Raw genomic sequence first — 26,748 nt, 5'->3', positions numbered from 1 at the left:
AGAAACACTTACTTTTAAATTTCATATTCTTTTGTCATATTGCCATTTTAATAAATGTTGAGGAATGACCATGCATACAATGTTGGTCACATGTAGCTACCACCCCCAATTACCTATTCCACATGCAGAGTTGCAAAAAGAGTTCAACCTTCCTCCGGTAGGATTTCAAGTTTTGAAAACCTTCCTAGCTCAAAATGACGTTACGTCATGCCGTGAGTCAAGTGGCAACCAGCATAAACAAATATTTGTTTTTTTGGTACATGCATGTGATCAATGAGAGTGCTCAACTTTTAACCTTCCTCACAAACCTCATTCAAAGCAAACCTTCCTCCGGGTGGTACCCGCGTACCCGCAGCTTTTTTGCAACTCTGTCCACATGCTGTCATCAGTGTAATGTCACAATATCACATCCATTACGTGTTCACCATGCGATGTTGAACATGACCTGTAGAGAGCTCCTTGCTGAGTAGCGGAGAAAATCCAGGCGTAACTGACGGGCAAACGAAAGCGTGTAACGCTCGCTTCCCATTCACTCCTGATAGTTGAAAATTCTCTTCTTCGTCCTAATTTACGACGTATTGAATTTATTGGATTTTTTCAGAAAGGCAAGATGTAGGGGTGTCATCTTGGCGTAATTTTAAACCAAGCAGCCTGAAGACGGACAAGACCTTGGCGTTTGTTACAACAAACTTACATTTGCAAAGACTTAAAGTCATAGATGGGACGAATGGTATTAATTTTTTCTCCTATATTTTGCTCAGTATTCCGGCCTGATAGCAATATACTGTTATAGCAATATTGTATACCTAAAATATTTTTACAAACATTCCAACATTTAATGCATTTCTTCGATGATCACGTAATTTGGGCCTCGCTCTCATGAATCACAAGGGATTAAGGGTCGACACTGAAAGTCAAGCTCTTATATATATATGCAATCGATACGGCGTGATGTAGATCTTTGACTCGATGAGTTTGAGTGTGATTATGTCTCTCAATCCAATATAGAAGGACTCCCAAAACCAAATGTATTAATGATGTAATCATCGAAAGAGCGTTTCACTTATTTTTTTCGCCAATGTCTTTATTTAGAACAAGGCTATGATGTGGTTACGTTTGGGGCTCCATCGGCTCATTCAATGAAGTACAGTAAAGGAGGGTTGAGAAGACTTCTAGGAAACCTGAGAGAAGCTTATTTTACGTACGTAAAAACACCTTGCTTTACTTCCGATTCGTAAAACGTGTAGTGTGTGTATAACGCATGCGCGAAGATCTTTTGACTAGCTTACCATCTTGTGATTTTGGCGTAATAACACTCTCTGCATCTCTCTGTTTGGGTTTATGTTCAGGCAAAGTGGAGGTGACAACAGAGCAAACCGAGCTAAGAATAAAAGAAGTAAGGGATTGTCCGTTATTTATGTTTTGATTTTTACTGATATTTTTAATAATAAGGGTTAAAGGATAAAATCGAAGCCAAACACATGACGCAATCGCAATATTAATTAATTACCATTAATTCATGTATCTTCAATAATATGCTGCATTCTCATAACAAATAAATTTCTTTGTACACTTTTTTAGTTGAACTGGAACTGTTGAAACATGCATTTAAGGATATATGTAAAAATTTTAAAAGGTATAAAATATGATTCCCGATATAAGTACTGCTGGTTTTTTATCTGCCCAAGTAACGCATAGCGCCAGCGCCTCCGTTGCAGGATCGGGCATGGAACTATGACATACAGGGCCGCTATTCGCATGCAAGTGGCTTCCTATTTGCGGTTTAAACAAATACTACATCATTTGTATGCTCATTGTGAGCATATTTTATCTACAAATTATTTATATATAATCAGCTGTCCTACGCTTGTCATCATTTTAGCGCTTTAGCCAATAACAACTTGGAGGAGGTCATCGAACTCTCAACAAAGTTGCACGAAAAGGTGAGTTATACCAAAGACCAAGAATATACCTCTTCGGTTATTTCTTGTGAACCTGGCAAGTTGATCTGCTTTTGTACAACGGCGAGACGCCTCGAGACACGACCATTTTATAAAACAAAACTTGAGTAATGATCCGATAATAATGGTTTTGTGTCTTAACCTTGAACTTCTCATGTAGGTGAACGATCTTCTAAAATACTATGAAATGACGTTTATCATCGATTCTCTTGTTTCGTTGAGTACATCCCGTCCAATTCCATCCACGGCTTCAACTTCTCGTGAAGAATATGGTGAGAAATACACATACAAAGGTAGAATGAACGTATTTCCTATATATAAGATTTCGTAATTCGTTTTTGGTATATGTGTGGGATAATTTTTATCACCCTATACATTTTATATCACCTTTATCCCACATGTCCCTAACTGTGTGTATATGCATGGATCAACTTAACTTGGCGAATGCGGAAGCAAATTGGAGTAGACTAGAAATAGCTATCGGGATTGCGAGATGCATGCATGGGTTGAAAGTGCGGAATTCAAGAAATCTTATGAGGTCATCTTGCATGGGAGAAAGTCACTTTCAGTGAATGACCAAGCAGTGGTAATGTAGTACCTAACTTAAGTAATAAATTTTCATATATTCTTTAGGCCTAAATGATTTTCAACCTGAATCGGAGGATGCCGATGACCCCGAATGCCAGGTATTTTTGATTCACTAACATGCAGACTGACCGCAAATAAACTGAATAACTTGGCTTGGCACAAATAAACTGGCTGATTGGATATAGGAAGAGAATAAATCGGACGTTTTTCATGTAAATTACTCTTCGATAGGTTCTGCGTAATTCTATTGAAGGTTCAGTGGCGCAGATTCTAAAAATGATTAACGAGTTGAATAAAGAAAGTCCGCTAATTTTGAATGGTAGGTTTTCCGTATAGCTTCACGAAATTAATCCTTTACTTTCAAAGTGTCATAACAGAATTGAGTGAGTTGTTTTGTAAGCTAGTAGCTATAAACTACGTTTTATTTTAGACTTAGCAAAGAAAAGTTGGCGAACGATAGGAGAGAAGACTTTGGATTCCGTAGTAGATGATGTTTACTATTTTGTTGACGCTCTTATTAAGAAATTAAATTTGGGAATGATTTTCGTTCTACTTCAGGTCAGCAAAGTTATCGACACAAGTTACTGTAAGCCCCACGCAGAGGGAGATAAGATATAATGCGTATTAACATTATAATAGAAAAATCTTTCGTCTCTAATTTCCATATATTTTTGTGGCATATATATTTGTATTGTGTTTGCATGTGTATAGTATATTATAGTCGTGTTATATGAAGTGATATAATTACCTGGCAAAGGTTATACCGACATCTTCTCTTAAATAAACTTTTGGAAATATTTTTTTATTCAGGAAGAATCGCGTCATGCCCAGACTATGCAAGACCTCCGTCAACGTCGCGATATTTGTCTTTCACAGGCAGTAAGTTATTTAATGTATAAACTCTGTCATGCGAAGAATCTTCGACTGGTAATGGTCAATGCAATGGGCCCCCGATATTGACACTGCTACAGGTTTCCTCCTGCCATCTTCAATGACTTTAATGGAATCAACATGCAATATATCAGTTATTCTTAAAGATTGAGAGTAGTCATGTCAGGGATTTCTAAATTGACAAGCAATGTATAGATCTGATTTTATTTTGTATCAGCTAGTGGGCAATATATAGGTTATGTTATTGAGTTTATATATACAGGGTGTCTCAAAAAAAAACGCAACACTTACGTATGCAAGAATATTAATATTGTTCGGGTTTGCACCATAGTTCAGCTAAAATGACTTTTATCATTTTAAATGAAGGATTAGGAACCATTTTCAATTCCCAGAGGTGCTTATCTATTGCGCCTTATAGAGCTCTATTAATGTTCTTGCATATCTCAGTGGTTGCGTTTTTTTTGAGACACCCTGTAGATCAAGGGTGATATAAAATTAAACCGTTTTATGGTAACGTTTTAAGGTAACGGCACTTATTTGTGGATTTGAAGCTAAAATTTACACATCACTATTTGACGCAAGTTTCATGAAACAACTTTGTGAGATTGGTGTTCTTGCTGAATTTGAATGTCTTCTTAGTACTTACGGTTAGTTATAGAATTAAGAAAGGAAAGTATATCTATGTTTATTTCTTTTCTTGCGAATGTACATGTACGAGTGTAACCGAAATTAATCGTAACTGCATGTGTAGTCGTAATTTCTGTGCGAAGAAAATTCTCTCATTGGCATTGAATTTCAATAATATCAGCGCTGACCGCGCAAAATCTGATTGTTTCTGAAGTACACTTACATTTTACAAGCACGTATATTTGTTTAATACGAAGTTTCTGCATTTACGGTGCATGGAACTGTTTCTGTCTATTTTTTTACCTCTGCGTGAAGATATATATAGGAAGGGTTTTCCTTGCGATTTACACTGTTTTAGCAATTCAAGTTATTAACACATGCAAACTCGCACTGGACAAACTCAGCGAAGGCTGATTAAAGCTAAATTTCAAACTGGGTGCAAAATATCCGCGACTATATATAACGCATTTTTGTTCTAGTATTTGCTATTTAGCGATCCTGGTTTCAGTATTTTGCGTGCACTTCAACATTGCGACCATGCAAGCGTCTGCATGTTGTGGTCTGTTATACGCTTAAATCGTTTTTAATATTTTTATTTTTTAGGTGATGAAATGGGAATGTTAGAAGATATGTCCATTGCAATACGCGATCTTTCTTGTGTCAAATTTAAGGTTCTTTACCATAAATGTGACTGATCATTTACAAGCGCTCTTTAGGATGCAGTAAAGGGACAGGGGATAACGTGAGGTTGAAGAATGAAGATTCCTTATGGGCTTATTTTGGCGATAACAAGAAAGCTAGTCCAGAAAACAGCGTCATTAATTATGCAATGTGTTGATCAAGTCTTTAACTCTTATATCTTTCTTTATATTTCCTTACACGAACTTTTCATCTTTTTTTTCAGTTTGCTTGCTCTGATAACGAAACGATTCCCTACGTCACTGGAACAAGGTATAATACAATTGCAAGCGCACGATATCATACGGCTTTAAGGCCATGCATGTTTGGTAGTTGCCAAATTTACATCTCTCAAAAGAAGAATTGCATTGCAAGTTGCAGGAAAAATTGCACTGTGTAACAGGGCCTTTAGTATCATGCTAATTATTAAACTCCCTATAACGATTTCTTTTTGCCTGTTAATAAAACAGGTGGATACCGTTGCATATAGTACATATATTTGTGTATCTTTTTTCAAGGGCTAATATTCATGTTACCATACTCCTCGAAACAGAATATTTCTGTTATTTACCCAAAGAATTGCAAGAAGGAAAATTAGTACAAGTTTCTCCAGTTATTTTCACTCAAGGGATCAACGAACATGCGACTTTAGCTGAAAGGTGACTGTAATGATTTACACCGTATATCCCCATTCATGTATGATAAAAACCATTGAAATAAGATCTTGTATAATTACAGAGTATCACTATCTGAGAGTAACCTCGTCTAAAGCGGGTGCATGTTTTTTAAATTGAAACACCTTATTATCTTGTATACGTGGTATCTTCAAAGATTGCAGGCTTGATAATAGTTAATTAGTTATAACCTGGGTGTAAAACTCTTAAGATCTTACAGCAAGTATATAGCTAAAAGCAAAGAACACAAGGATGAAGAGATCTAGTACAACTAGAGCTACATACAATCATGTGCAAAAATTATAAGACTTTACGTATTTTAAGCACATTTTTTTCATTTTGACAACTATTTTGTCACGTATTTCGTTAAACTATTGACTATTCCCCCCTCCCCCCATTGACAATGTTGAGAGTGATATTTTCGGCAAATCAAATGGCTTGGTATCATAGAAAAAACATTGTTTTGGGGGGAGAGGGGGGTAGATACTAGGTGTGATGACCGTGTTTCAATAATTTTTGCACACGATTGTAGGATCAGAGCATTCGTGTGTTTTTTGATGCTACTGCCCTGCAATACGAGTTTTACTGTTTTTCTTTCGTGACGTAACCGCATATTTATTTAAAAAGGTTTGGAGACACCTCACTTCAAGAAGCAATCAACGATGAACATTTCAGTTACATACATTTATACTACGAAAAATTCCGAGAACATTTCCCTGAAGAAGGTTTGTGACATGGGACTGTGCAAAAACATTATTATTATATTTCATGAAAGAGGTAGAATCAGTCGCTGCGGCTAAAATAAGACATGATGCATGGGTGTTCGCGAACGACGAATGTCAGTCATTTAATTTTTTTACTCTATAAGTACGAAATTCCCTATAACGTCGCCCAGGATTTGCCTACACTAAGTCGTGTGCATTTGTCTCTAATTTTGATGTATGTTCTCCATTGTAGCTAATGCAATGAGCCCAAGAGAACCAGCTCTTGATGCTTTAATGGAACATCTTAGGACAAACATTGCTGGCAAGAAAAGCAAGAATGTCGACATCCTCTTTCTGGCACAAGAGGTAAACATGTGTAGGTTTGGGAATGTAGCAGTCGAAAATTTCCGCAGCATGCATATTTATAATTTTAAACATGCATATTTGTAGCGGTTGGATATAAAACTCATATTTTCACCTTGAGTTGTTTACTCATGATTCTGTTTGGCCAATTCTGTCCTTAACTATACAGTTAAAAGTTTACTAGTCTTTTATACAAGTGGCCCCAGTTATTCGATCTTTCTTATTTATGTGATGACGACATGCACTTTTTTAGATATGCTGGCGAATGAATGGTATTCGTTTTATCAGCTGTAAAAGTGCCAAAGACCGAACTTCAATGTCGATCACTTTAGAACAGTGCTCGATATTAAAACGCAAGCACAATCTTAAACCCGAAATATTCAATCATGCTATCGATGCTATGCGAAGGTAAAAATTACGATGCTTTCATCATTATAATCTTTAATTCATTTGAACAATTATTACCCGGATGTATAGAAACGGTAGTACAACGATTTTCCCTACGTAATCTATTTTAATAAATGAAGTGGAATATTAGGATTGTTCAAGTCACAAAATGATGAAAAGCTAAACTCCCCTCCTACATGTGACGAACAATGTTTTGTGTTCCTCCTACATATTACAAGGAACAAATATTCAATGCTCTGTGTTCCTCCTACATATTACAAGGAACAAATATTCAATGTTCTGTGTTCCTCCTACATATTACAAGGAACAAACAATGTTCTGTGTTCTTCCTGCATATTATACAAGGAACAAAAAAGCGTAATGTAAATTGACTTAGCCCTGTATGTCATACCATGAATCTGGTTTTCTTTAATATTGCAGTGAAGGAACACGACGGGAGAATTGTTTCAAAAACGCTGGTATACGACGTTATGCTTTCAATTATTGGCAAGTAATGGCATTGCCTCGCCTATACCGACCCCCAGATGGAACATATGGAAGAAACATACAAGCTTGAAGCGAATTCATGCAACGTTAAAAACATTTCATAGCTGCATAGTTAACCCATTCCACCTTTATTCGGGGCTGTCTTTTATCAACCATGAAAAATTATTCGAATAACAATGAAATAATTTGCACACAAATGCATGTCTACTATATTATAAATAATTGTTTGAAATCTTCAAAATGTGAATAAGTATAATACGCCGCATCTTAAAAGTGAAAGGTGCATTGTCAAAATGGAATGGTGCACTTGTGTTTGTGAATTTCAGCATTAATATTACCACAAACCAAGACAATTCTCTAAATTCGCGTTGAAGGCAAAACGCTGAAGTTACTCCTGGTTGATAAAAACTGATTGCATGAAGAACTAAAGCTGTAATCCGATCATTTCTAAGCCATTTGAGCACATTATCCATTGCTTGAAAGCGGTGCAGGAAAGATTGTCCTAAAATGATCGTGTATTTACAACTGAGCGAATGTTGATTCCTGAAATACACCAAGAACTGAATACATAAATGTGCAGGTTTAATTTCCGCGTTTGCCTCAAAGGTGTATAAATTTTACAATTTAATATTAAAATTTAATTAAAATTAACTCTATTTGAATTGAATGTAAGAGAAATGAATTGAATTGAATGTAATCACGTGTATGTAGATATAGTAAATCGTATTTAGTTTTTTCTCGATGCTTGTGCCACTTGCTTTTGTTTGCCGTCATATTTATATATAGCATTATATAAGCTTCAAAATAACATACCAAACTAAAATGTAGAAAAAAGTCTTTAAAACTTTTCGGGTCGATCCTTTACAGCAGTCTTATCCACAGAGATTTAATAGTCAAATATTTGAATTTTAATACAATAAATTAAACTAGTACTTAGTATCGTAGCCAGAGTTTTGCCATGCAGTACAGCAAAACCATCATCTTGTCAAGTCATGAACATCCAGCATACTATCTCATCTTAATACTACAGGTCATTCCGGTAACTTTGACGATTTGAATCGAATTATAATATCTGTACAAAATTTTTTTATCGAGTTATATTATCTTTTTATCGAGTTATATATAGAATACATTTTTTCCTGTGTTTTTATACAGTTATAGAAACACTTGTGGGGTTTGGGAGAACTCGAAAAATTATTTTTCGTTCTCCCGAACTCCCATGCGTTTTTCTATAACTGTATAGAAACACGGAAAATATTTTCTATTTCTTCAATGTTAATTCACTTTAATTGCCAGATTCATGTCGCCAGTAAATTATAGAGTAAATTGAATCTTCTGTATATGCCAACTTCCGTAAAGGGTGTGTTCTTTTTATTAACTGATTAAAAAAATTAATTCGTTTCAGCACAATATCTTATGCATCTATATATAGTGCAACACGTTCATTTGTGTCAGTTTGGAATCGTCACTTGATATACGATAAACGAAGCTGTTTCTCCGGCAAAGAAAATGAAAATTATCGTGGTTTTTCTTCTGATCACGTTTGCCTGTATTGCGAAAGGCAAAGGTAAAATATCATTATCTCAGTCAACCTTTTCACTTTCAGCTTTTGCTTGAATCTTATAACCGACAAGACTGTTCGGTTTCGTGGAAATCCATCGAAACTATAGTAGTGAAAAGTAGCATGTTTCCTGTACGGAGCATCATGATTTGTACCATTGGTCATTTACTATTTGTAGTATTTGCCAATACCGTTTTTCTATATTCCTTAATAATTATCAGTGATAATAAGTTTCGTCTGGATATAGTTGATATAGATATAAATTGTCAAAACGATCAAACAGGTGTCCCAAACTCTGGGAGTCCGTCGATAATATAGAATTAAACAATCCAAATCAATTTCTTTATTTAAGAAAGCATATAGTCAATCTTTGCTTATTTCACAAACACAAGTGTAAATAGATTAAATAGTAATTTCTACTTATCAGTTATGTGGAGATCTAAATGTATAAAAGTAATTAAATGTAGGCAGTGACCAACTCGAAATTGGCCACTGCGCACGATTAACACCTTAGTTTTATTTCAACTTATAACTATTGTAAATATCTTTGTAATCTATTGTGGAAACGAGTGAATGTGAATAAATGTCTAAATGTCCAAAAAAAGTCCCCCGATTGAAATGAAGCTTTTGTTGGAATTTGAATGAATGCATGATCAACACAGTAGTGTGTAAAATGTAAATAGCATAGTTATTAGGTTGAGGCATTCAAATGGGACCAACAACATGCGAGTGAAATACATGCAATGAATGTATTTAATTATTCTTAGATGCGGCGTGATAATAATATTTGACACAAGGAAAAGAAACACTAAAATATAAATAAGACGACCTTGGGCGCGATGAATATAATGCTCACTTCATGATCTTAATACCCGGTGGTTTTTAGTACTTTTTCGTAATATTTTTGCCCTACGTTTAAAGAAAAAGCAACTAGAAGTTCCAGCATGCATATTTCTAAAACAAATTGGCTCGAAATATGTCAGAAATACCAATTAATTGTTTTAGTTTAGGTCGAATGGTCCGTTATGGTTAGCCTGAGGGACAAAGTGACAAGAACGATATATTAACCATATATATACATATAACCATACATGCATGTAGTCTAACCTGCTCTTTGATGCTGCATCAGCCATCCTTTGCTTTTAAAAGGGCTTTTAAGTGATGCTTTTTCAAAAAGGTCCATTGATTTAGGCGAGAAGTTCTAAATGTATAAAATATATGCCGTCAACCTCGCCAGACAAATTCAACCGCAGAGGTCTTGGGCCTCTCGGCACTGTACATTTGCATACCTCATCATTGCCATAAACGTGCTGAGATTGGCTGGCTGAGAAGAGCTTCGTTTGATTGGCTGGTACTAATCTCGTCAAAAATTCCTTTGAGATTTCGGGAATTAGATTAAAATATTTTCTATTTTATCATTTTTAATTTGCATGTCTGTTAAGCTTTAGACATAAAAGTTCCTGCATGGTGTTGATCTGCGGCCGGATGTACTAGCGCTATCCACCGCTATAACCTAGATTAAAACTGTCAAACTATGGAATGTTTATTTACATCAATATTTTAGGTCGTCGAACCGACGATGCAAATTTGTGCCCTATGAATGGTTGGATTCACCTAATTTCATCATGTTACTACTTCAGTAAAACAAAGACAACAATGTCTAATGCAAGATCGTCGTGTCGTAATATGGGCGGGGATCTGGTGCTTCCAATCAACAACGAAGAACATAAAGCAATATGGCAGGTTGCGAAAGAGAAGAAACTGAGACGCCCTTGGATCGGCTTGAAAGAACAACAGAAAAATATTTTTTACACCCTTGATGGAAAAATACCTTCTTATACAAACTGGGGCTCCAGTCAACCAGACAATAAGGCAAATGAACCCTGTGTTGTCTTTTACGAAAAAGATGAAAAATGGCATGATATCTCATGTTCTTATCACTTCAATTATATTTGTCAGAAAAATTTGCGCACATGTAAGTTAATTAACACACTACGTTTGATGAATACTAATGCCACAAAATTTACCAAGTTGTCTGTTACTACAAGGATTGCATTGATCAGCATGAAAATATTGGGATGATGCAAAAAGGCGCGCATGAAAGATTTTCGTGCGCTTGTCTATGTTAAAGTCCCGTGAGGTAACTGAGAATTACAATCACTTACGACCATAATCTTCTGCTAATCTATTCACAGATAAACTGAGCTGCGGTGAAAATAGAATGAAGATATCAATTCTAAAATCACATTTCAACGTTACATCAGCTTCACAACTGCAACTTCTCGACAGTTCGTGCAAACCTCAAGAGACGAAATATGATTACGTTTTTACTACTTCACTGACTGCATGTGGCACAACTATGACGACAGAGAATGACGGAAAAACTGTTTCATTTCACAACAAAATTGTCGAGAGCCTGTCAGCATTTAACAACACCATTTCACGATTCAGAGAAATCCAGTTTCCTTTTAAATGTAATTATCCTCGAAGTTATCTTGTCTCATCCTCATCATTTGGTCTTGCTGATTTTACTATCACACCAAACAACGGCAGCAGCAATGATAATCATAACATTTCCTTGATAATGGGCCTTTATGACGATCAGTCATTTAGTCAACCTTTGATTGGTGATCCATCATTGAACGGGCGTTTGTATGTTGAAATTGGATTGAATACGACAAGTTCAAGCTCTCGAAATTCATCTTTTGGAATTAAGTTGAATGAATGTTACGTGACCTCAAAAAGTTCTTTGGCTGAATACAAGTATCTTTTGATTGAACGGGGGTAGGTCAAGTTGAATTCAATAGGCCGGCAAGTCGTATAGCAGCTATACTTTTGCTTCTCTGATTATATATCAAAGTACAAGAACGAATTAATTATTATATGTCTCTTTTTTGTATAGCTGCAAAAAAGACAAGACTGTGTCATTTCATAAATCGTTGCAACACCAAAAAAGATTCAGTTTCTTGGTTTTCCGTTTCCGTGGATTGCATCATTACAGAACACATGTTCACTGCAGAGTCAGTGTGTGTGAGATACACAACAAGTCCTGTCATCTGGGATGTCGATCGTCACAAAATGGAAAGCGCATGTTTTCTGATGACCAACGGATCAGATACTTCTTTTAGCGAACACGGTGAGTTTAAAATTTACAAACTGAGTGTGTGATCATGCATGAGGGTAATCGTGCACTACGACGATCAAAATTCAGAAGAGCGAGTTTACAAGACCAATGTGAGATCCTATGGCGAAGTTTTTGCGAAGGAATTTGGAGAACATAGGCTTCATATGACAAGTCGCGACTGGTTGTGGAAAAACCCTTTGTGGGTTGCTCCTATTTTAAAATTTGCGTACTAAAAGTTATACTAATGGCTATTACTTGTGAATTACTGCATTGCAAATCTCTTTTGTTTCAAAATTCATTAATAATCTAACTGCAGGTACATTTATTTTTATTATATTTTAGATTGGAGTGCGCTATATTTGGACAAATCATCAAATGAATTAAAAGTGAACAATGGACACTGATACTTGGACATGACCACATAAAATTGTTAACTTTCTTCATATTTTTAAAACACATAGATATGCACGTAATTTAGAGAAGTAGAGAAGTATTGGTTTTAATTGGCTATCTTTAAAACCAGGAACGGGGAATCGAGGAAGGGAACGGGGAAGGGAACGGGGAATGATAAAACCAGGAATGGGAAAAGCCGGAATCTTTAAAACCAAGAATGAGAAAAGGCGGAATCTTTAAAACAAGGAATGGGAAAACAATAAAACAAGGAATGGGAAAAGCCGGAATCTTTAAAACAAGGAATGAGAAAAGCCGGAATCTTTAAAACCAGGAATGAGAAAAGCCGGAATCTTTAAAACCAGGAATGGGAAAAGCCGGAATCTTTAAAACCAGGAATGAGAAAAGCCGGAATCTTTAAAACCAGGAACGGGAAAAGCCGGAATCTTTAAAACCAGGAATGAGAAAAGCCGGAATCTTTAAAACCAGGAATGGGAAAAGCCGGAATCTTTAAAACCAAGAATGAGAAAAGCCGGAATCTTACGGCCGGAAGTTTGTAACTAAATTAGCTACAATTTCCGCGCGTAGTACAAAATATGCTAATTTGACATATTTTGCTATATATTATGCTATATTTTCCGTATCTTACCAAATTTCGCAGCCAAACTTAGCATTTCCACTCATTCAAGTACGCTCAATTCTTTTATCTGTTATATGGAACATAAACTGCATTCTTTTGTGGGGGAAGGGATCAAATACATATATAATTATACAAACGATGAAACGAACACAAGGACTGACAATTAAGGTTAGTTTGTAAACAGTTAAATTTGTTGATTTGGTCTCATTCATAAACCTACAAAGTGGAGCTTTGCGCGTTGCTATCTACCGTTTAATATCTACATTGGTTTTGAAATTGAATAATGTTTGGTTGGAAATGAAAACTTTTTGGATCCAAATTTGAATTTCCAAATTTTCATATGAATTGCATACTGCATGATATAAATATGCAAGAACAACTTCATTAAATACACAATATATTTATCTTTTCTATTCAGTACATTGTATTTACAGCTACTTAATATATCAGTATAAATCTATGCGAACAACAATTTTTCTCCATTTAATACATACATATTAAGCTTATTTTGCAATATATATTTGTCATAGTTCATGGTAACAGCTTTTCAATATTGAATCAGATTACCCCTGAACAATGCACTACACTTTTGTTGTCCCAAGTATAACATAATTTTGCTTGTAAGTAAAATTGTATAGAAAATGAAAATATTTTAGTGCATTTTGTACCTTAATTAACTCAAATAAATTAAACAGTTACCATTCTCACCCAAGGTTTTAATGACTAGAGGCTGATTAAAAATATACAATAATAATCTGTAAGTAAGTAACAGTGAAATAAATTAAAATCTTGGCTCTTTGAGAACTACTTTGTGTTGGGATGGAATTTTGGAATATATCCTAGGTCTTGTTTAGAAAAGTATAGCCAACCAGCATTTACTTTTACAAATAATTTATTCAAATAAAAATGCTTTAGAAGTTGTGTAGGGAAAACCTAGCTGTGGTTTTCTAGGCTAGCATGATTCAATATATGAAAAGCTTTTACTATGAACTATGACTATATAGTGCAAAAAAATGTATTAAGTGCAGCAATATTGTTGTTTGCATAATTATATATGTATTTATTATATATTCCATCAATAACCTTCCTCCACAAAATAATTCAGTTTATGTTCCATATAACAGATAAAAGAATTGAGATATGTTGTTAAATTTTGGAATATTACCAGTACCTTGTATTTGCTCCTACTTAATATAAATCTACTCTACAGTATGTAAACAACCATAGGATATATTCCAAAATTCCATCCCAACACAAAGTAGTTCTCAAAGAGCCAAGATTTTAATTTATTTCAACTGTTACTTACTTACAGATTATTATTGTATATTTTTAATCAGCCTCTAGTCATTAAAACCTTGGGTGAGAATGGTAACTGTTTAATTATAATTTGAGTTAATTAAGGTACAAAATGCACTAAAATATTTTCATTTTCTATACAATTTTACTTACAAGCAAAATTATGTTATACTTGGGACAACAAAAGTGTAGTGCATTGTTCAGGGGTAATCTGATTCAATATTGAAAAGCTGTTACCATGAACTATGACAAATATATATTGCAAAATAAGCTTAATATGTATGTATTAAATGGAGAAAAATTGTTGTTCGCATAGATTTATACTGATATATTAAGTAGCTGTAAATACAATGTACTGAATATAGAAAAGATAAAATATATTGTGTATTTAATGAAGTTGTTCTTGCATATTTTATATCATGCAGTATGCAATTCATATGAAAATTTGGAAATTCAAATTTGGATCCAAAAAGTTTTCATTTCCAACCAAACATTATTCAATTTCAAAACCAATGTAGATATTAAACGGTAGATAGCAACGCGCAAAGCTCCACTTTGTAGGTTTATGAATGAGACCAAATCAACAAATTTAACTGTTTACAAACTAACCTTAATTGTCAGTCCTTGTGTTCGTTTCATCGTTTGTATAATTATATATGTATTTGATCCCTTCCCCCACAAAAGAATGCAGTTTATGTTCCATATAACAGATAAAAGAATTGAGCGTACTTGAATGAGTGGAAATGCTAAGTTTGGCTGCGAAATTTGGTAAAATACGGAAAATATAGCATAATATATAGCAAAATATGTCAAATTAGCATATTTTGTACTACGCGCGGAAATTGTAGCTAATTTAGTTACAAACTTCCGGCCGTAAGATTCCGGCTTTTCTCATTCTTGGTTTTAAAGATTCCGGCTTTCTCATTCCTGGTTTTAAAGATTCCGGCTTTTCCCATTCCTGGTTTTAAAGATTCCGGCTTTTCTCATTCCTGGTTTTAAAGATTCCGGCTTTCTCATTCCTGGTTTTAAAGATTCCGGCTTTTCCCATTCCTGGTTTTAAAGATTCCGGCTTTTCCCATTCCTTGTTTTAAAGATTCCGGCTTTTCTTATTCCTGGTTTTAAAGATTCCGGCTTTTCTCATTCCTGGTTTTAAAGATTCCGGCTTTTCTCATTCCTGGTTTTAAAGATTCCGGCTTTTCCCATTCCTGGTTTTAAAGATTCCGGCTTTTCCCATTCCTTGTTTTAAAGATTCCGGCTTTTCTTATTCCTGGTTTTAAAGATTCCGGCTTTTCCCATTCCTTGTTTTAAAGATTCCGGCTTTTCTTATTCCTGGTTTTAAAGATTCCGGCTTTTCTCATTCCTGGTTTTAAAGATTCCGGCTTTTCTCATTCCTTGTTTTAAAGATTCCGGCTTTTCCCATTCCTGGTTTTAAAGATTCCGGCTTTTCCCATTCCTTGTTTTATCATTCCCCGTTCCCTTCCCCGTTCCCTTCCTTGATTCCCCGTTCCTGGTTTTAAAGATAGCCGTTTTAATTTACTAGACCCGATGTAGTATAACCTATTTAGGTGTATTCTGGAGAAATAGAAGTGTCAAAAATGCATTATTTGTATTGCAATAATAGGAAAATATTTTCCGATGGATTTTCAAATAGATTGTTTTACAGTTTGGAGTAATCTTTCTTCTTTTGGCAGATATTTCGTTAGACTCTTCAGCAGCAAGGTTATTGACTTGTCCAACAGCTGTTTGGGCTTGCAGAAGAGTTTTTAGTTCATTGATGCAGAAACTAATTTCATTCCTAATGCATGTCAAGGCAACATTGAGTGCTTGTTGGTTCCCTAATGGTTTCCATGTTATATTTCCTTGAAGTTGCTTATGAAAAAGTCGAAGACACAAGATCAATTGATTATAGTCCCTAAATAGATCATAGGAATAGTAGAAAATATATCTGTACCCTTCATGAATTCTAACGAGAAACCTAAAAATCTAGTTGCCATAATTGGCTTTTTTGCGAGAAAGAAATGCAGGGATTTCGTTTAATTTGATCCAATGGAACGGTTACGCATTCCAATACAAATATTGTGCATATATGCAGAACAAGACAGGACAATATACTGTACATGCATGACACAAATGTGGTAGACATACCTACATACTAACACTGTATATGAATACAACATAACATTTGCAATCAGAATCATATACTCTATAAATGTGAAGACACTTTCCGTTCGAACTATTTATTACATCATCTATTCTGAGAGTCATGTTGCCACAAAACTGAGATAGATATTCATTTTCATCATGTTTCCAAGTTAAGACTGACAGTACAAACTGACAGTACAATACTTCTGGAATGAAAAACTTGGTGCAGAAGTGACTGTTACAGCAGTTGCTCTCTGACCCGGGGGTAACATTTATTTGTTTAATACGAAGTTTCTGCACTTACGGTGCATGGAACTGTTTCTGTCTATTTTTTTTACCTCTGCGTGGAGATATATAAGAAGGGTGTTCCTTGCGATTTACACTGTTTTAGCAATTCAAGTTATTAACACATCAGTGCAAATCGCACTGGACAAACTCAGCGAAGGCTGATTAAAGCTAAATTTCAAAACTGGGTGCAAAATATCCGCGACTATATAACGCATTTTTATTCTAGTATTTGCCATTTAGCGATCCTGGTTTCAGTATTTTGCATGCACTTCAACATTGCGACCATGCAAGCGTCTGCATGTTGTTCCTCCTACAAATTACAAGGAACAAACATGCAATGTTCTGTGTTCCTCCTACATATTACAAGGAACAAACAATGTTCTGTGTTCTTCGACTTCTTCCTGCATATTACAAGGAACAACTGAAAAAGCGTGATGTAAATTGACTTAGCTCTGTATGTCATACCATGAATCTGGTTTTCTTTAATATTGCAGTGAAGGAACACGACGGGAGAATTGTTTCAAAAACGCTGGTATACGACGTTATGCTTTCAATTATTGGCAAGTAATGGCATTGCCTCGCCTATACCGACCCCCAGATGGAACATATGGAAGAAACATACAAGCTTGAAGCGAATTCATGCAACGTTAAAAACATTTCATAGCTACATAGTTAACCCATTCCACCTTTATTCGGGGCTGTCTTTTATCAACCAAGAAAAATTATTCGAATAACGATGAAATAATTTGCATACAAATGTCTACTATATATATTTTAAATAATTATTTGAAATCTTCAAAATGTGAATAAGTATACACCGCATCTTAAAAGTGAAAAGGTGCATTGTCAAAATTGAAACATAATTGTGCACCCGTGCTTGTGAATTTCAGCATTAACATTTGCTACAAACCAAGACATTTCTGTAAACTTGCGTTGAACGAAAAACGCTGAAGTTGCTCCCGGTTGATAAAAACTGATTGCATGAAGAACTATTAAAAGCTATAACCCGAGCGCAGTATGAAAATTTCAAACCATTAGAGCACGTTTTCCATTGCTTGAAAGCGGTACAGGACAGATTGTCTTAAAATGATCGTGCATTTACTACAACTGAGCGAATGTTGATTCCTGAAATACACCAAGAACTGAATACATAAATGTGCAGGTTTAATTTAAGATGTATAAATTTTACAATTTAATATTAAAATTTAATTAAAATTAACTCTATTTGAATTAAATGTAAGAGAAATGAATTGAATTGAATGTAATCACGTGTATATAGATATAATAAATCGTATTTAGTTATTTCTCGATGCTTGTGCCACTTGCTCTTGTTTGCCGTCATATTTATATACAGCATTATATAAACTTCAAAATAACGTACCAAACTAAAAGGCTGTTTACATGAGCCCGGTTACCCGAGATTCAACGAAGCGTGAGAGGACTTTGAGGTGTTGAAATAAGTCTTTATGACACCAAACAAGGACATGCTATTGTTGTGGTGATTATACGAGTAATACGACATGCATCCAAGATCATGTTATCTGCTCATTTTAATACCTCAAAATCATACTTGAATCTCGGGTAACCGGGCTCATGTAAACAGCCCTTAAAATGTAGAAAAAAGTCTTTTTGGAACGTTTCGGGTCGATCATTTACAGCAGTCTTGTCCACAGAGATTTAACTATTTTAATTAACATAAATTAAACTAGTACTTAGTATCGCAGCCAGAGATTTGCCATGCAGTACAGCAAAACTATCATCTTTTCAAGTCATGCACATCCAGCATACTATCTCATCTTTTTATCGAATTATATTATAAAAGAATAGAAAACATTTTTCCTGTGTTCCTCCTATACAGGGTGAGTAAAAAAAAACTGACACCTTTGAAATTCAAATTAGCTGCAATGTGTCTGTAATAGGCTGTAATGAGACAGAAGTTTCCTAAAATATCTTATGGGTATACCGTATACGAAGCATATCAAACAAGTGAACCCAAGAAGTAACCTTGAACATAAAGTTTGTTCCCTTTGGGAGTTAAAATGCATTCTAAGCTCTGTAATAAAAAAGAACGTGGAATTAGATCAATTGGTTTAAACACTTTCGCATTAATTAACCACGTCTTGTTGATTATGCACAATGGGAATTGTCAAACTTCAGCCATGTACTGGTGAGTACAAAACCTGACACCTTTGAAATTCAAATTAGCTGCGAACTTATGGCAGGAATTTGATAATTCCCATGACAGACCCATGCATGTGTACAATCAACAGGACGTGGTTAATTAATGCGAAAGTGTTTAAACCAATTGAACTAATTCAACGTGGCAACGTGTGCTAGAAAAACGATTTGATAAAACTGTTCTTTTTTATTTACAGAGCTTAGAATGCATTTTAACTCCCAAAGGGAACTGACAAACTTTGTTTTAACCTTTAGGTTAATCAATGGGGGTTCATTTATTTGATATGCTTCGTTTACCCATGAGATATTTTAGGCAACTTCTGTCACATTACAGCCGCTATGCGGCTAATTTGAATTTCAAAGGTGTCAGCGTTTTTTTACTCACCCTGTACAGTTGTAGAAACACTTGTGGGAGTTTGGGAGAACTCGAAAGATTATTTCTCGTTCTCCCGAACTCCCACGTGTTTTTCTATAACTGTACATAGAAACACGGAAAATGTTTTCTATTTCAGTTATTTCTTAAATGTTAATTCACTTTAATTGCCAGATTCTTATCGCCAGTAAATCATAGAGTAAATTGAATCTTCTATATGCCAACTTCCGTAAAGGATGTGTTCTTTTTATTAAATATTCAAAAAATTAATTCGTTTCAGCACTTATCTTATGCATCTATAGTGTACACGTTAATTTGTGTCAGTTTGGAATTGTCACTTGATATACGATACACGAAGCCGTTTCTCCAGCAAACAAAATGAAAATTACCGTGGTTTCTCTTCTGATCACGTTTGCCTGTATTGCGAAAGGCAAAGGTAAAATATCATTATCTCAGTCAACCTTTTCACTTTCAGCTTTTGCTTACATCTTATAACCGACAAGACAGTTCGGTTTCGTGCGAATCCATCGAAACTACAGCAGTAAAAAGTAACATGTTTCCTGTAGTGAGCATCATGATTTTTACCATTCGTTATCTATTATTTGTAGTATTTGTCAATACCGTTTTTCTTTATTCCTTAATTATTATCAGTAATAATAAGTTACGTCTGGATATCCATATAGATATAAATTGTCAAAACGATTAAAACTAAATTCTGCATGGTTATAGCCTAGTTTTAGTCAAGCCTAGTTTTCACTTTGCTTTTGGCATAGCTGCATGCTATCACAATCAAAGGTAACTCAGATTTAAATATATATGTAAAAAACGAGCAAGAAATTCACTTTGTCTTATGCTTGAATTCATGTCGTAGATGCATGCTAGCTGCATGTTCACCCACCTTTCCATAAAATTATGCTAATTACTAGTACATGCTCCTTCGTGACGTCGTAAGTGAAAACCAGCCAACTCAGAGGCGGCGGAAGCACTTTCAGGCGGCGGGGACAGAGTTTTAGAAAAGGCACATTCATTTTACATTAAGGCGGATTTCCACTTACAGCGAAATCGTTCGCTAGCGAAATATTTGCATATTTTCTTTTGAATTGAGAACAGTCAAGTCGAACTAATTTATTTATACTGTTAAAATTCAAAAGAAAATATGCAAATATTTCGCTAGTGAACGATTTCGCTGTAAGTGGAAATCCGCCTTTAGCAACAACACGAAGAGGAAAGATTGCCCCAGCTCGCCCCTGTAAGCGAAAGGCATTTGGAGCCAGCCTCGTTCCCAGGCTCTTGGAAGTATTTCGCGGTACAGCACTGAGCCCGCGGTAACGAGGCTGATTTGGAGCGACTTCCCCCGTTGCCTCCGCGTGGTTCCTGCGACCCTGATTATGACTTAAAGCCAAGACCAGACAAAAGTGAAAAGAAATTTCAAAAGAATAGTTTCCTGCCTGAAAGCATTTGAAATGTTGCACACTTCGGACTAATGCATAGGAAATATGCAGGGTGTCCCTCCCGATTGAAATGAAGCTTTTGTTGGAATTTGAATGCATGATCAACACAGTAGTGTGTAAATAGCATATAGTTATTAGGTTGAGGACTTGAAGCATTCAAATGGGACAACAACATGCGAGTGAAATACATGCAAAGAATGTATTTAGTTCTTCTTAAATGCGACGTGCTTATGATATTTGACACAAGGAAATTCTACACTAAGATATACAGGGTGTCCCAAAAAAAACAAAAACTATTGAAATCACTCATTGTTAAAATTTGAATGCCGTGTGCACGAATTTTAGCCCATGGGGATTTAATGCAACTCAGTAAAATGCTAAATGCTTTGTGTTGCTACAGAAAGGGGACATGTGGAAGGTCATGGTGATTGAGATGCACATTTAAATATTGTTAATAAATATCATTTTCGCGTACGAGCAAATTTTACTGCATCATATACATGCATAAAAATGCTTATGGCAAACATTTATACACTTGTGGGTCCCAACAGAGTGCTTAGGCATTCAAACTCTAACAATTACATTGTTATGGGTGATTTCAATAGTTTTCGTTTTTTTGGGACACCCTGTAGATAAGACGAAATGGGCGCGATGAATATAATGCTCACCTCGTGGTCTAATTACTCGGCGGTTTAAAGAAAATGCAAAAATATAAGTTCCAGCATGCATATTTCTAAAACAAATTGGCTCAAAGTATATCAAAAATACCAATTAATTGTTTTAGTTTAGGTCGAATGGTCCGTTATGGTTAGCCTGAGGGACAAAGTGACAAGAACGATATATTAACCATATATATACATATAACCATACATGCATGTAGTCTAACCTGCTCTTTGATGCTGCATCAGCCATCCTTTGCTTTTAAAAGAGCTTTTAAGTAATGCTTTTTCAAAAACGTCCATTGATTTTGGCGAGAAGTTCTAAATGTATAAAATATATGCCGTCAACCTCGCCAGACAAATTCAACCGCAAAAGTCTTGGGCCTCTCGGCACTCATTTGCATACCTCATCATTGCCATAAACGTGCTGAGATTGGCTGGCTGAGAAGAGCTTCGTTTGATTGGTTGGTACTAATCTCGTCAAAAATTCCTGCGAAACTTCGGGAATTAGATTAAAATATTTTCTATTTTACATATAATTTGCAAGTCTGTAAAGTTTTAGGGGCTGTTTACATGAGCCCGGTTACCCGAGATTCAACGAAGCGTGAGGGACTTTGAGGTATTGAATTAAGTCTTTATGACACCAAACAAGGACATGCTATTGTTGTGGTGATTATACGATTACCAGAATCATGTTATCTGCTCATTTCAATACCTCAAAATCATCTCACGCTTCGTTGAATCTCGGGTAACCGGGCTCATGTAAACAGCCCCTTAGACATAAAGTTCCTGCATGGTGTTGACCTGCGGCCGGTTGTTCCAGCGCTATCCACCGCTATAACCTAGATTAAAACTGTCAAACTAATAGAACGTTTATTTATGCATCAATATTTTAGGTCGTCAAACCGACGAGGCAAATTTGTGCCCTATGAATGGTTGGATTCACCTAATTTCATCATGTTACTACTTCAGTAATACAAAGACAACAATGTCTACAGCAAGATCGTCATGTCGTAATATGGGCGGGGATCTGGTGCTTCCAATCAACAACGAAGAACATAAAGCAATATGGCAGGTTGCAAAAGAGAAGAAATTGAGATACCTTTGGATCGGCTTGAAAGAACAACAGAAAAATCATTTTTACACCCTTGATGGAAAAATACCATCTTATACAAACTGGGGCTCCAGTCAACCAGACAATGGTGGAAATGAACACTGTGTTATCTTTTATGAAGAAGATGGAAAATGGCATGATACTTCATGTTCTAATCACTTCAATTATATTTGTCAGAAAAATATGCGCAGATGTAAGTTAACACACTACATTTGATAAATATTAATGCCAAAAAATTACCAAGTTGTCTGTTACCACAAGGGTTGCATTGATCAGCATGAAAATATTGGGATGATGCAAAAAGGCGCGCATGAAAGATTTTCGTGCGCTTGCCTATGTGAAAGTCCTGTGAGGTAACTGAGAATTACAATCACTTACAACCACAATCTTCTGCTAATCTATTCACAGATAAACTGAGCTGCGGTGAAAATAGAATGAAGATATCAATTCTAAAATCACATTTCAATGTTACATCAGCTTCACAACTGCAACTTCTCGACAGTTCGTGCAAACCTCAAGAGACGAAATATTCTTACTTTTTCACTACTTCACTGACTGCATGTGGCACAACTATGACGACAGAGAATGGCGGAAAAACTGTTTCATTTCACAACAAAATTGTCGAGAGCCTGTCAGCATTTAACAACACCATTTCACGATCCAAAGAAATCCAGTTTCCTTTTAAATGTAATTATCCTCAAAGTTATCTTGTCTCATCCTCATCATTTGGTCTTGCTGATTTTACTATCACACCAAACAACGGCAGCAGCAATGATAATCATAACATTTCCTTGATAATGGGCCTTTATGAAGATCAGTCATTTAGTAAACCTTTGATTGGTGATCCATCATTGAACGAGCGTTTGTATGTTGAAATTGGATTGAATACGACAAGTTCAAGCTCTCGAAATTCATCGTTTGGAATTAAGTTGAATGAATGTTACGTGACCTCAAAAAGTTCTTTGGCTGAATACAAGTATCTTTTGATTGAACGGGGGTAGGTCAAGTTGAAGTCAATAGGCTAGTTCGTATAGCAGCTATACTTTTGGTTCTCTGATTATATATCAAAGTACAAGAACGAAAAGATCGGGAGAGTTTCAACGGACTTTTCCAAACTCTTCCTAGCAGAGTTTTTAGGATAGGCACTTGATATAGGACTATATATCTGAGGAAAATACCATTCATTAGATGAGGTGTTCGTGGTTTATTTTATTGTTTCTTCTTTGTATAGCTGCAAAAAAGACAAGACTGTGTCATTTCATAAATCGTTGCCACACAAAAAAAGATTCAGTTTCTTGGTTTTCCGTTTCCGTGGATTGCATCATTACAGAACACATGTTCACTGCAGAGTCAGTGTGTGTGAGATACACAACAAGTCCTGTCATTTGGGATGTCGATCGTCACAAAATGGAAAGCGCATGTTTTCTGATGACCAACGGATCAGATACTTCTTTTAGCGAACACAGTGAGTATAAAATTTACAAACTGAGTGTGTTGTGATCATGCATGAGAATGATTTCATTTACACGATCACCATGTTATTATCGCGAGGATGATCGTGCACTACAACTATCAAAATTCAGAAGAACGAGTTTACAAGACCAATGTGAGATCCTATGGCGAAGTTTTTGCGAAGGAATCTGGAGAACATAGGCTTCATATGACAAGTCGCGACTCGTTGTGGAAAAACCCTTTGTGGGTTGCTCCTATTTTAAAACTTGTGTACTAAAAGTTATGCTAATGGCTATTACTTGTGAATTACTGCATTGCAAATCTCTTTTGTTTTAAAATTCATTAATAATCTAACTGCAGGTATATTTATTTTTATTATATTTTAGATTGGAGTGCGCTATATTTGGACAAATCATCAAATGAATTAAAACTGAACAATGGACACTGATACTTGGACATGACCACATAAAATTGTTAACTTTCTTCATAATTTTAAAACACATAGATATGCACGTAATTTAGAGTAGAGAAGTGTTGGTTTTAGAGAAGTACTAGCCCGATGTAGTATAACCTATTTAGGTGTATTCTGGAGAAATAGAAGTGTCAAAAATGCATTATTTGTATCGCAATAATAGGAAAATATTTTCCGATGGATTTTCAAATAGATTGTTTTACAGTTTGGAGTAATCTTTCTTCTTTTGGCAGATATTTCGTTAGACTCTTCAGCAGCAAGGTTATTGACTTGTCCAACAGCTGTTTGGGCTTGCAGAAGAGTTTTTAGTTTATTAATGCAGAAACTAATTTCATTCCTAATGCATGTCAAGGCAACATTGAGTGCTAGTTGGTTCCCTAATGGTTTCCATGTTATATTTCCTGGAAGTTGCTTATGAAAAAGGCGAAGACACAAGATCAATTGATTATAGTCCCTAAATAGATCATAAGAATATTAGAAAATTTATCTGTACCCTTCATGAATTCTAACGAAAAACCTAAAAATCTAGTTGCCATAATTGGCTTTCTCGCGAGAGAGAAATGCAGGGATTTCGTCTAATTTAATCCAATGGAACGGTTACGCATTCCAATACAAATATTGTGCATATATACAGAATAAGACAGGACAATATACTGTACATGCACGATACAAATGTGGTAGACATACCTACATACTAACACTGTACATGAATACAACATAACATTTGCAATCAGAATCATATACTCTATAAATGTGAAGAGACACTTTCCGTTCGAACTATTTATTACATCATCTATTCTGAGAGTCATGTTGCCACAAAACTGAGATAGATATTCATTTTCATCATGTTTCCAAGTTAAGATTAAGCTGACAGTACAATGCTTCTGAAATGAAAAACTCGGTCACAGAAGTGACTGTTACAGCAGTTGCTCTCTGACCCGGGGGTAACATTTATTTGTTAAATACGAAGTTTCTGCACTTACGGTGCATGGAACTGTTTCTGTCTATTTTTTTACCTCTGCGTGGAGATATATAGGAAGGGTGTTCCTTGCGATTTACACTGTTTTAGCAATTCAAGTTATTAACACATCAGTGCAAATCGCACTGGACAAACTCAGCGAAGGCTGATTAAAGCTAAATTTCAAAACTGGGTGCAAAATATCCGCGACTATATAACGCATTTTTGTTCTAGTATTTGCCATTTAGCGATCCTGGTTTCATTATTTTGCATGCACTTCAACATTGCGACCATGCAAGCGTCTGCATGTTGTTCCTCCTACAAATTACAAGGAACAAACATGCAATGTTCTGTGTTCCTCCTACATATTACAAGGAACAAACAATGTTCTGTGTTCTTCGACTTCTTCCTGCATATTACAAGGAATAACTGAAAAAGCGTAATGTAAATTGACTTAGCTCTGTATGTCATACCATGAATCTGGTTTTCTTTAATATTGCAGCGAAGGAACACGACGGGAGAATTGTTTCAAAAACGCTGGTATACGACGTTATGCTTTCAATTATTGGCAAGTAATGGCATTGCCTCGCCTATACCGACCCCCAGATGGAACATATGGAAGAAACATACAAGCTTGAAGAGAATTCATGCAACGTTAAAAACATTTCATAGCTACATAGTTAACCCATTCCACCTTTATTCGGGGCTGTCTTTTATCAACCATGAAAAATTTTTCGAATAACAATGAAATAATTTGCATACAAATGTCTACTATATATATTATAAATAACTATTTGAAGTCTTCATAATGTGAATAAGTATACACCGCATCTTAAAAGTGAAAAGGTGCATTGTCAAAATGGAAACATAATGTGCACCCGTGCTTGTGAATTTCAGCATTAACATTTGCTACAAACCAAGACATTTCTCTAAACTTGCGTTGAAGGCAAAACGCTGAAGTTGCTCCCGGTTGATAAAAACTGATTGCATGAAGAACTAAAGCTATAACCCGAGCACAGTATGAAAATTTCAAACCATTAGAGCACATTATCCATTGCTTGAAAGCGGTACAGGACAGATTGTCCTAAAATGATCGTGCACTTACTACAACTGAGCGAATGTTGATTCCTGAAATACACCAGGCCTGAATACAGAAATGTGCAAGTTTAATTTAAGGTGTATACATTTTAAAATTGAATATTGAAATTTAATTAAAATTAACTCTATTTGAATTGAATGTAAGAGAAATTAATTGAATTGAATGTAATCA

At 35.4% G+C, this 26,748-nt stretch overlaps 4 protein-coding genes across 6 annotated transcripts in view; 3 read left to right on the top strand and 1 right to left on the bottom strand.

Moving 5' to 3' along the window:
- Positions 1-26,233, top strand: part of LOC114521635 (type I inositol 3,4-bisphosphate 4-phosphatase-like) — a 38,996-nt gene extending 12,763 nt beyond the window's left edge. The window contains exons 18-35 of one of the 2 annotated variants that reach the window (XM_028542134.1): positions 602-730; positions 1,093-1,201; positions 1,350-1,396; positions 1,582-1,636; positions 1,883-1,943; positions 2,122-2,254; positions 2,595-2,647; positions 2,781-2,868; positions 2,980-3,107; positions 3,360-3,428; positions 3,964-4,087; positions 4,671-4,738; positions 4,972-5,018; positions 5,264-5,404; positions 6,047-6,144; positions 6,377-6,489; positions 6,740-6,894; positions 25,981-26,233. In XM_028542134.1, coding sequence (XP_028397935.1) covers positions 602-730; positions 1,093-1,201; positions 1,350-1,396; positions 1,582-1,636; positions 1,883-1,943; positions 2,122-2,254; positions 2,595-2,647; positions 2,781-2,868; positions 2,980-3,107; positions 3,360-3,428; positions 3,964-4,087; positions 4,671-4,738; positions 4,972-5,018; positions 5,264-5,404; positions 6,047-6,144; positions 6,377-6,489; positions 6,740-6,894; positions 25,981-26,116 — 1,754 coding nt within the window. In that variant the 3' untranslated portion in view covers positions 26,117-26,233. Of the gene's footprint in view, positions 1-601; positions 731-1,092; positions 1,202-1,349; positions 1,397-1,581; positions 1,637-1,882; positions 1,944-2,121; positions 2,255-2,594; positions 2,648-2,780; positions 2,869-2,979; positions 3,108-3,359; positions 3,429-3,963; positions 4,088-4,670; positions 4,739-4,971; positions 5,019-5,263; positions 5,405-6,046; positions 6,145-6,376; positions 6,490-6,739; positions 6,895-7,314; positions 8,452-25,980 lie in introns of those variants that run through there. The other variant, XM_028542133.1, reaches the window with a different exon arrangement.
- On the bottom strand, positions 199-10,304 carry LOC114521640. Of its 2 annotated transcripts, none has more exons than XR_003686824.1 (3): positions 1,973-2,110; positions 1,290-1,381; positions 199-563 (listed from the first exon to the last, which is right to left on the bottom strand). XR_003686824.1 is itself a non-coding variant. In XM_028542139.1 (3 exons), exons 1-3 carry the CDS (start codon positions 10,122-10,124, stop codon positions 414-416), a joined length of 318 nt encoding a protein of 105 aa, XP_028397940.1. In that variant the 5' UTR covers positions 10,125-10,304; the 3' UTR covers positions 199-413. The 2 variants fall into 2 exon arrangements, 1 of the variants encoding a protein (XP_028397940.1); XM_028542139.1 differs by lacking the exon at positions 1,973-2,110 and adding an exon at positions 10,049-10,304.
- On the top strand, positions 8,557-12,550 carry LOC114521636 (ZP domain-containing protein-like). The gene is made up of 5 exons (XM_028542135.1): positions 8,557-8,947; positions 10,506-10,916; positions 11,137-11,725; positions 11,844-12,077; positions 12,408-12,550. Exons 1-4 carry the CDS (start codon positions 8,890-8,892, stop codon positions 12,067-12,069), a joined length of 1,284 nt encoding a protein of 427 aa, XP_028397936.1. The 5' UTR covers positions 8,557-8,889; the 3' UTR covers positions 12,070-12,077; positions 12,408-12,550.
- On the top strand, positions 19,527-24,837 carry LOC114521637 (ZP domain-containing protein-like). The gene is made up of 5 exons (XM_028542136.1): positions 19,527-19,808; positions 22,379-22,789; positions 23,005-23,593; positions 23,828-24,061; positions 24,435-24,837. The coding sequence occupies exons 1-4, from the start codon at positions 19,751-19,753 to the stop codon at positions 24,051-24,053; spliced, it is 1,284 nt and encodes a 427-aa protein (XP_028397937.1). The 5' UTR covers positions 19,527-19,750; the 3' UTR covers positions 24,054-24,061; positions 24,435-24,837.
- Positions 26,234-26,748: the final 515 nt, after the last annotated feature.

Source organism: Dendronephthya gigantea, unplaced genomic scaffold (assembly GCF_004324835.1).
Source record: "Dendronephthya gigantea isolate DGI-Jeju-01 unplaced genomic scaffold, DenGig_1.0 000020F, whole genome shotgun sequence".
NCBI lineage: Eukaryota > Metazoa > Cnidaria > Anthozoa > Malacalcyonacea > Nephtheidae > Dendronephthya > Dendronephthya gigantea.
Note: the sequence above shows the minus strand (reverse complement) of the source record. Positions and strands in the feature narration are given on the sequence as shown.